Source organism: Meriones unguiculatus, chromosome 7 (genome assembly GCF_030254825.1).
Source record: "Meriones unguiculatus strain TT.TT164.6M chromosome 7, Bangor_MerUng_6.1, whole genome shotgun sequence".
In the NCBI taxonomy this organism is placed as follows: domain Eukaryota; kingdom Metazoa; phylum Chordata; class Mammalia; order Rodentia; family Muridae; genus Meriones; species Meriones unguiculatus.
This window is the reverse complement of record NC_083355.1, coordinates 78,520,776-78,531,322: the sequence shown is the minus strand read 5'-3', so window position 1 is coordinate 78,531,322 and position 10,547 is coordinate 78,520,776. Positions and strand designations below refer to the sequence as shown.

The 10,547-nt window shown below is 43.0% G+C and overlaps 1 protein-coding gene across 5 annotated transcripts in view; it reads right to left on the bottom strand.

Moving 5' to 3' along the window:
• Positions 1-6,601: 6,601 nt before the first annotated feature.
• The window catches only part of Kiaa0586 (KIAA0586 ortholog), a 106,035-nt gene continuing 102,089 nt past the window's right edge, over positions 6,602-10,547 (bottom strand). For all 5 annotated transcript variants that reach the window (XM_060387621.1, XM_060387622.1, XM_021642643.2 and 2 more), the window contains one exon: positions 6,602-6,928. In XM_060387621.1, the coding sequence (XP_060243604.1) occupies positions 6,774-6,928 (155 nt within the window). In that variant the 3' untranslated portion in view covers positions 6,602-6,773. The remainder of the gene's footprint in view (positions 6,929-10,547) is intronic.

Here is a 10,547-nt window from a genome sequence, read left to right as displayed (position 1 = left end):
AAGTTATGACGCTCCCTGTGTAAGGTATATTAAGGACATTTGCAGCTTAGTGTGTTTTCAATCCCTAGTGGGCTCGTCGGCACGTAGCCTCACTGTAAATCAAGCAATCTGTCTCTTAGGATAGACTTTCCCTCCAATTACAATAATAAAATTTGGACAAAAGCACACAAAATCTAGTCTTTCGAAGAAAAAAAAATCTGAGGATAGTCAGACTTCAAAGAGGGGAAGATTCCCTTGATGAGATACACATTTTTCTGGGCTTTTTCCACTACTCACCTGAATGGAGAATGCACGGGGGTGGGGGGGAGAGAGAAGAAAAGAGAAACAGTCTTGCTGGACTTGGAAGTCACAAGTGATTAAGACCCAGTAGGTCTTAAAAACTGAACAGATACCCTAAAAATGCCAGAGAAACCCCATCAAGAAGCCATAGGTATTGAGGAAGGCCCAATATCTCTCTATATACTGTCAAACCTTCAGTTCAATACTGAGCCACACAGACCCTGAGCAGAGATTCAAGGGTGAAAAGCAACAGCTGGAGTTGCAGCCAACCCTGAGTATCCCACCGAAACCCTAGAAGGTCTGTAGCTTAAGCACCACATCTGGGGCTGAGGACTGTGCTTCTTAGTGCTCATTTTGGTGAGATGCAGACCGAGCTCATCAATTCTCGCCTGCATCGGCAAAGACTTCCTCAGACCCGAAAAGGCTTGAGTAGCCACCCAGCCTCGTAAGGACAAGGATAGACTCGCCTTGTAGCACATTAGTGATTAATAAGCCTAAGACCATCAGAAAACACAGATATTTACATTATGATTCCTAACCATAGCAAAACTATAGTTATGAAGGAGCAACGAGAATGATTTTATGGTTGGGATAAGTGTATTAAAGGGTCACAGCTTTAGGAGAACCAGTCAACTAAGGGGAATATCTACAGATTGCTTTAAAAACAAACAGACAAACAAAAAACAACCAAAAAAGAAAAAAAAAAAAACTCCAAGCAATGAACAAAAATATGATTCTTAGGTTCCTGGTGTTTTCCACCTAGATACATCTTGTCTTCCATTTCCTCCACAAGTGAATGCACAGAAACCATTTTTTAAACTTCTTTTATTTATTAAGATTATAGTATTATATCATTTCCTCCTTCTCTTTCTTCCCTCAGAACCCTCCCGTGTACCCCTCCTTGTTCTCTAATTCATAGCCTCTTTTTTCATCATTGTTACATGTGTGCATGTGTATGTGTGTACACTTATTTATTCCTAAACACACCTGCTCAGTTTGTATGATGTCACCTGTATGTATGTTTTCAGGGCTGACCATTCAGTACTGGATAACCACGTGTGTGCTCTTCCCTGGAGAAGACCATCTCCCACTCCCCGCAGTCATTAGTTGCCTGAGGTTCTCTGTGCAGGACTGAGCATCCAATCATTTTAGCATGGCTGAAGTATTTTTTGTCCTCATTCAGCTCATGTTTAGGCAGCCACATAAGTGAAACTATGAGTATAACTTGACATTACTAGGAGACACAATCTCACAGCAAACTCCCTGACGCTCTGGCTCTTACAATCTTTCTGCCCCCTTCTTCTACAACGCCTTAGGTATGAGAGTTGTTTTGTAGATGTATCCGTCGGGACTGGACCCCACAATCTGCATTTTGATGGGCTGTGGTTTTCTGTAACTTCCATCGGTTGCAAGGTTATGAAACCCTTCTTTGGTAGCCAGCAAGGCTGAGGAGAATTGCTGCTTGTTTATGCTGTGTGCAAAAATGATAGGGCTGAAGGAATTACAGGATCGCCCTCATACTTGTCTCAGTTTCTGTCCTGGTTAGTTTTTATGAGGTGCACAGGCATTCATGCAGGCAAAACACCCACAGACATAAAACAAACACATAAATTTAGAAATTGCCAAAAGAAACCAAGTATCAGTAAGACAGATTACAGCTGCACCAAATTTTGTTCTTTGTACGAAAGATGTTATAATTACATAATTGCAAAATTTGAAACTACACAACTGCGTTCACAATCTTTCTGTGGGAACTACCTAATCCTCCAGAAGACAAGCTTCCATTATGTCCAAGGCCCTAAATGCACTGACAACTCAAAGTCCTTTCAGAACTCGCCCCACAAAAGCAGTGGTAAAAACCAGCTCACAATATACACCAGTGTTCTGTAAGGTGTTAAGACGTAGGAACTCTGCTCCCGGATGAAGTGCTACAGATGACCAAGAAGGACTTTCACATTCCCAACAGAGGCAACCCCTAATGCCTTATACAATGACTGCAGAGACCACTTCAATCCAACAACTACATGGGCACTCTGTAGAACTTCACTCCTAGGGAAGAAAGTTTCACTCTCCATTCAGGAAAGGTAGAGGAGAACAAATGAGCTGCAATACAGTTCAGTGGTAATGCCATTATCAAGCATGCATGAGGCACTGGGTTCAATTTCTACCATCATAACACATACACAAACAGACACACCCCCAATGGTGCTGGTAACAGAAACTAAAGCTATTCCACCAACCATATGCTGGCAAGCTGGGCCAAGTGTGGCCTTGGTTTTCAGAAGTTTCGTAAGCTAGAAGGTACTTCTTAAATATTTTTAGAACTCTGTAGAAAAAGGAATGCGGAATGTAAGAAACCGTGTGTGCCCTGCACAGCTCAGACAGTTGGCTATCTGGATCATCACTGAGAAAGTTTGCTACCTTGAGTTCTAATCTAGCCAAGGACCAATGTGGTGCCATTGATGTTAATGGCTACAGAATCACCTCCTCATAGTTCACGGATTTCCGCTTGGAACATCATTTATAAAATACCCTGCATTAGGAATAACGCCATTAACAACTGTACTTTGTCACACGCACATCTAGCTACTGTCAGAAACCTAATATAATGGGATGTTTTATGCCCAATCTCTCAGAGACACCTTTTGAAGACATTTCGTTTGAACCTTTCTGCAACTTTCAGCTCAGTGCTAGGCCCACTGGAAACCAGCCTGTTAAACTGCCAAATGACCACACATTCTTTCCATTCCCTCTGCATGCTCCCTTGCATATGACAACATAAAGGGAGTCTAATTCCCTACTCTTCGAGTGCTTAAATACATAGATGCTTTGGACAAAAATGGCGTTAAGAGCATGACTCAGATTGAGGGAAAGTATAAAAATGTGACATGAAACACAGGCAGGACACTGGGAGTTAAAGGTTTAAGGGGACGGGGGTAGGGGAGAAGAGGAATGGTGGGTTAATGAAAACAAATTATGTATTTTTTTTCTTCCTTAGGAAACCCTTGACTTTATAAATTAATTTAAAAATTCTTTTTTTAAAAAAAGGAAATCAAACACAGGTACACTACATGGATGGAGAATGCTTTCCCGAGAGGATGAGTTAATAAATGAAATTACTGGCCCCCACGAAACTGCACAAAATGCTGTCGTTGCTCTTGGTTGCCCATTAGCACTTGATAGTAAGACCCTTTCTCGGAAAAAAAAACAATACATTTTGGTTTCAGGACATAAAGAAATAAAGCTGAAATGGACCTAAAAACTTCCTCTCTGCTGGCTGGCTTTTATGGTGCTAGGTGCTACACACACACACACGAGTCATTAGTAGTATTACCTGGCAGCGAGTTCTGAATAATGTAAAACTAACTTCAGGCGAGATGTGACTACTGGCAAAAATAGTGGCGTGAAGGTTATGGAGGTAACCAAACACTTTCCGTATACTCAGCACTATAAACCTGGCGAAAAGGCCACAGCTTGGGAGGTCCTTGGCCCCGAGTGGGCAGGCAAAGGGGGAGCCTCACTGCTGTTGTTTTGGCAAATAACTGTTTTCTAAATACGTGTACGCCCATGGAGCAGTGCTGCTTCCGACCTCAGCTAGGGAAGCTTCTTCTGCAGTGGGCAGCAGTTAGCCTGGAGACTCCTCACTGGTCAAAGAGCTGACAGTACCGAGTGCTTGGCCCTATTTACAGAGCACTGCAGAAGAGGGGGTGCAAAAAAAAAAAGTCAGAGTGAGAGGACAGAGAAAACTGTTGTGAAATGTCTGGGCGATTCTACTTGGATTCAGTGGGTAATGAGGGGTGTTTCATGAGGGCTGGAGGGGGATTGCGGGGTTACCTGGGGTGAGCAGGGGGTTGGATGTGAAATATGATCAAGACACAGCGTATGCATATAAACTGCCAAAGAACAAATTGTGTGTGTGTGCGTGTGTGTGTGTGACACAAGCAGAATCTTGAAAACTGCTTGCATGCAGGGGGCTGTCCTTTCCTGCTGCTTGCAGGCCTCTTTGAACTTAGCAACGAATGAGCGTTATTCCGAAAGGACTGGCTGAGGCTGGCGGAGGAAGGTGTGAGCAGGCACGGACAGGAACTAGTACTTACAACATACCAGTGGTGAGCAGACACCATGTTTTGTTTTAATAGAAATGCTCAAGTACATCACAAGAACCAAAAGCTAAAGACTGTTTTCACTCTAAATTTAGAAAATGTAGGTTTTCCTATGATCAGGCCTGGGGGAAACTACCAACGCTTCTAAATTAAAAAAAAAAAAAAATTTCGAGCTGTAATATTTTTTGCTAAAATCCTTTGTAAGTAGAAGGAGGTTTAGAAGAGCAGACATCTCTGTTTAAACAAAGCAACACTCAGGGGGTCTGCCCCTCTTTCCCTCTACCCAGATTTGCCCGTGAGCTCCAAAAACAAACCAAGATCCACCAAGCAGCATGTTTCCTTCCCCCAGTTTGAACGGATCTATTTTAAGCAGAAACTCTAAGTGGCCCCAGCAAAGAAAATAGGTCCTCACATGAAACCCAAACCGTTCAGTAACCAAATACCGAAGAAAAGTTTGAAGAGCTGTGACTTAAGAGGAAATGCTTGTGGAAGGCTCACATGCTTTTTTTTGCACTTTTTTTTTTTCCACCCTAACTTCAGCGAGAAGAAATCCCCAGACCCTGGGCCCTTCTAGAGGTAAAAGGAATTCTAAATTGCTCTTCGGTAATTCTCAACCTGGAGTGTACACTGAAGTCGCCTAAAAAGATCTTTTTTCACTTTTAATACCGTTGCCTGGACCTCACCCAAGGTCAATTAAGCCAGAATCCCCGGTATGTAGTCCAGGCTTTAGTACTTTTTAAGCCCCCTCAGGTTCTACTGTGCAGCGGGCCTGAGACCTACTAAGTAACCTTTAAAAATGCTCAGGAAGGTGGACGGTGGCTCTAATTACTATGTCTGTAAACTTCAGTGGCGACAAAAGAATGTTTTAGGAAGGTAAACATGGGGGAATTTAATAAATGCACACAAATGTATTTTGAAAGTCCACCCCCATTCTACCTCCAATTCCTTCCCCCCCCAACCAGTCTCTCCCATGTTCATGTGGTTTTTGTTGTTTTAAACCCACTGCATCCACTCAATGCTGCCGTGTGTGTGTGTGTGTGTGTGTGTGTGTGTGTGTGTGTGTGTGTGTTTGGCTTGACCTAGCACACATCTTGTGCATGCAGTGGCCACAGCCACTGTGAACTCACACTTGCAAGTGCCTTGTTGTATCTGGACAGCCCCATTTTGCTGCAGTTGTCCTCTGGCTTTTACAGTCTTTCCACCGTCTGTCCTGTAGTAGTCCTGTGGTGAGCCGAGCCTTTGGAGGAGGAGGCGCCATACAGGTGTTAGGCAGATAGAAGTTTTTGCTAATGTTAGGATGTTCTTCTAATGTGTTTACCGTCATGTCTGATGCTGAAATCCTCCCAGGTAAGACGGATACCATTTACCTCACAGTTACCTGGTACCAAGTCCTGTGCCGGGCAATGCCTACATCACCCGGCCCCCAACGCTTAGCACCCTGAAATATTATCACTAATGTCCATTTTTCTTCAAAAATAATTATTAAATGCATTAACTCAAGGCAGATGCCAAGAAGGGTCTCATTTACCCATCACAGAGCCAGTGTGTATGGGAACTGAAATTAAACCTAATCACAAAGCTGCGCTTTTTCACTTTCTTTTATTTGTGTACTGATGTTTCGACAGACAGTACCATAAGCAACATGTTCCACAGCTTGGAAAGGTATGACGGTTATAGAGCATAGAGAAGGCATGTGTGCAATCAGCTGCGCTCAGCATCGCTTTCCGGGCATGAATGAAGTAAAGGACACCTAACTATCAGTTCCTTGCCCTGGAGACAAAAATTAGCAGTTTTTTTCTTATTTCAAATGGATGTGAGGTGGTCGGCAGGGGAATGAGTATGAGTAAACCTGCACAGGACCAGACACCATTGTTTAAAGAAACACCTAACGTACATCACAAGGACAATAAGTTAAAGACTGTGTTTTTTTAAAAGGTAATTCCTGAGAGGAATTCTGTATCAATGCATGCATATTTTAAAATTCTTTTTCAACTACATATTAGAGTATACAAATGTGCCATTACTTCATCTAGTCCCTTGTGGACAGACCTAAACTACTTTGAATTATTGTTGTTATAAAAACGTTAGAATGAATAACCCTGAACTTTCTACGTTCACATTACACCTGTCAGAGAAATTCTCAGATTCTAAGCTATGTCCTTCTCACTGTTCCATGCTACCCCAGGCTTCTAACAAACAACTCACAGCCAGTCTCAGTATGAGTTACACTTATTTTATTCAAAAGCCTTTCTAAACAGTCAAACAACACTTTCATCTTAATGAAATATTAGGAATGTTTTCCCCTGAAAATACGCTCACAGGTCAACAGTATATGAGGCGGTCTGCAGCGAGAGCGACAGGTCTTCAGATGCACTGTGCTGGCTCCCCCGTTCAGAATGTGTCTGTCCCGGAGGACTCCGTGCTGCCATGCGTGGTGCTGGTGCTCTGGGACTGAGAGCAGTCCTCAAGGTCCACAGAGGGCAGAGTCACAGACACCCGTGTGGCGGGCGACACACGTGCAGTGATGGGTGGGTTTGCCTTGTCACCTGCACAAAGGAGAAAGGCAATCAGCAACGCCAAAACAGCTTGACCACACAATGCTTTCCTCTTTCTAAATAGAGGGGAGACAGCAAAAATAAGGACTGCACAGAAGGAAATGTCTTTACTCAAGTTGCTTGGAATTCGTCAGAGATAAAACACGCTTTCCCCTTTACCATAGATCTCTTAGAGGCAACATTTTACAAAAGAAACAAGCACTAAAAATTGTGGCACGTTAGACTGGGACTTTTCCCCCACTGAGTTTAAATAGAGAGGGTGAACTGAGAATTAAAAAGGGGGTCATCAGGAATGCAAGGGAGATACTGGGGTGATGGGAGTATTGTCACAAATATATGTATGAAACTGTCCAAAAAGTTAATAAAAGATTGTAGTAAGATGTTAATAAGTCAGACTGCTAGAGAAAGAGCCTTGCTCTGTGTTTTCACGTTATAGAAGAGCACACCTCACCTTTTACGGTGCACGGAAGAATAACCTCAACAACAGGGCTCAGCACTGTTGGCGTCACTTCAATGAGTGCTCAAAGGCAGCCATTATTTTCATAAAGACCCTGTTTTGTCACTACTGCTGCGTTCGTGACAGAAGCCGCTTCAACGGTTCTGCAGTAGGAGTGTACTATTAATAGAAGGATGACTTTTAAATGGAAGCAATGAGGAATGGAAGAGGTGTCTGAGGCCGGGTGTCCTGGCACTGGCCTACAACCCTAGCACTGAGAAAGCTGAAGGGAGAGGATGGCGAACTGAAGGAGCCTGTTTAAAAATAAAATGAAAACACCCCAAATCAAAGTCCAACTTGTTAAAGCTTTCCACTTACTCTCCTAAATGGACTCGGCTCACGAGACACTGTTAACAACTGCTCGCTGGCGCGTGCCTAGCAGCACTATACTATCAGTTAACACATGTATGTGACCCTGCTAATAAAGAACACGGGAGTGGGCATTCAAACAGTAGTGACATTTGACTTGGAAAGCATTTATTCTGTACTGGAGATTTTTTTCCTTCTTTTCACATTTAATTAAGTATGGAAAAAAAAACATTCTCCTCCATGGACAGCAAGCAGTATTAGAGCTAAAAATCAAAATGAAGAAACACTAAACACACTAATGTTTTACAAAGCTATGATTCACAGTGTACAAAATAACCCAGAAAAACACCCAACAGTGCAGCTTAACTCGTAATAAAGTTGGAAATTAGCACAGGACTGACTGGAGCATGGCTAAGAGCTGCCCCACCCAGACACTTCATTCTCACTTCCCCAAGTAGCTCCATTCTTTGTTATTTAGCTCTCAGCCCACGCTACACTGATGTCAAACAGTTTTGTTATCTAATTGAACAAAACTGCTTGCTAAAAGCACCTTGTTCTTATCTATATGCAGAAAATCACATAGTAACTTGTTCAATCATGACCTCTTTATTATGTGCAAGTGACACAAAAAGTTGCGTAATATCCTGCAGGTGCTGCCTTATACTTAAATACCAACTCAAAATTTTGTAAGAACCTTTCTCCCATTTCTTATCTAACAGATGACCAAGACCGATGTTAAAGTGTGCTTTTCAAAGCTGTGTAAGGCCTAAGCAGCTGTATGAACCTGTTGTACATGTGGAGCTAAGACAGCACAGAGCAGGAACAGGGATGAAAAGATGACTCCCATTCTCAAGAAGCTCCTAACAGAGTGCAGACAGGGGTGCAGAGTTAAAATCACATGCAAGTAGCAGCTGAGATGGGGCTTAAAAGTTGTGGGAAAAAAACAACAAAGATGTCGGGAAGGCAATACAGAAAAGGAGAAGGAAAAACAGATTTAGGGACACTGTGTGTTCTGGTATCAAATAGACTGGACTGAAAGAATGGTGAGCTCTGAAATGCTAACGAGGCAGAGCCAGATGCTGCTTGGGAAAAAAAATGGAGAACTCACAAGAGATTTCAAAGAAAATAATGCCATAAACAAGTGCATTTCAGAAAAAATAAACATAAAAACAAGCAGAGGGTCTTAGCAATGATCACAGAGTCAAGAAACTTTGGAGGGAGCTCGGAACTTATGAAGCATTAAATGTGGTGCTCAAATGACAGGTCTGGTGGACTGAGCAGACAGTAATGAGAAGCCTATAGAGCGTCACAGAGATCAAAGATACTCGGACTCATTATCCCCTTAACCAATATAGACGCCTACAAGATGTGTGAATGGGCTTTCCAACAGGCAACTGGAATCAAAGCTTTCAAAGACTGTAAAGCAGGCTTAAAGAGAGAGTGAGCAGTCACCCACACAGATTAGTGTAATGGGATTGCAATCACTTAGAGGGGTAAAATGAAATGATAACATAGCAGGGAAACGTAGGAAGTGCTAAGAAATGTGAATGAAGAGAAAATAAAAGGCAAGTATTCAGGAAGAAACTGTCAAAGTCTAGTGTAATTTGTCTAGTTCAAAATAGGTAGAGTTGGTTTCCAACTCACTGTCTTAATTACAATAAAGACCACCGCTTTCAAAGGCAAGTGGAGGTAATTTCATATCAGTGCTGTGTAGTGGCAGTGAGAACTAAGGACAGGAACAAGATGAAGCTCCAGGAACTAGCTCCTTTCTTTTCTGAAACGATTATTGTATGTGTGCATGTGTATATGACATGTGTGGGGCATGTGCATGCCACAGCACATGTGTGAAGGTCAGAGAAAAACTCTGTGGAGTTGGTTCTCTCCCTTCACCCTTATGTGGGTTTGGGGGATCAAATTCAGGTCACTGGTCTTGCCCATCTCAGGAAGCCTAACTAGTCTCTTTAGGACAGGCCATGGTTAAGGACCCAGTGTGGTCTGCATAGGAATGAACCAACACTGACTGTCCCCGTAAGACTTCTGCGCAGGAAGGAGCAAAGGGAAGGAAGGATAATGAACAATGGAGAGCAGGACACCCCCCCCCACTCTTTGCCTCCTTCTCTCTCCCTTCCCTCTCGCCTCCCACAAGCACCAAGTGAGCATTTTCTGTGTACCAGGCACTACAAGATAGTCCCAATTTTTGAACTCAAGTTCTCATCTGTAAGATGGCCTCAAAGGGCTTGGTGAGTACTAAGCAGGGTCATCTGAAGTGTTATATATATGACTGCAACACAGAAGTGACCCTCAGACAAGGCTCTTAATCCTAGGTTCTGAACAGTAGCCACCCCGACAGGCAGCGGCCCCGTGGGGAGGGCTACAAAGGGCAGTGTTCTTTAGGGAGGTTGATAGACATGTTAGCTGGGAACTGGTGAGAGGACAAAAGAGAGGGCTGAGAGGTAGCTCAGTTTGGCACAGTGCTTGTCTAGCACACACACAGCCTTGGGTTTGATCTCCAGCACTGCACAAGCCAGATACGCTGCTGAACCTGTAATCGCAGAAACATTCCACCTGCGCGGGGAAGCAGTGGGGTTGGAATTCAGCCTGACTATATGAGACCCTGTGTGAAAAGAAAAGTACTCTGGAAGGCCTCCCAAATAGGTACACCACCATTTTAAATAAAAATTATACCAACAAAATGTACCATTTTATATAATGCTCTTTGCTAATATATGCTTTAGGAAGATTTTCTTTTGAGATGATGGAAGTTTTTAAATAATTGCAGCTTTAGAACTTTAAAAGAAATTGTTT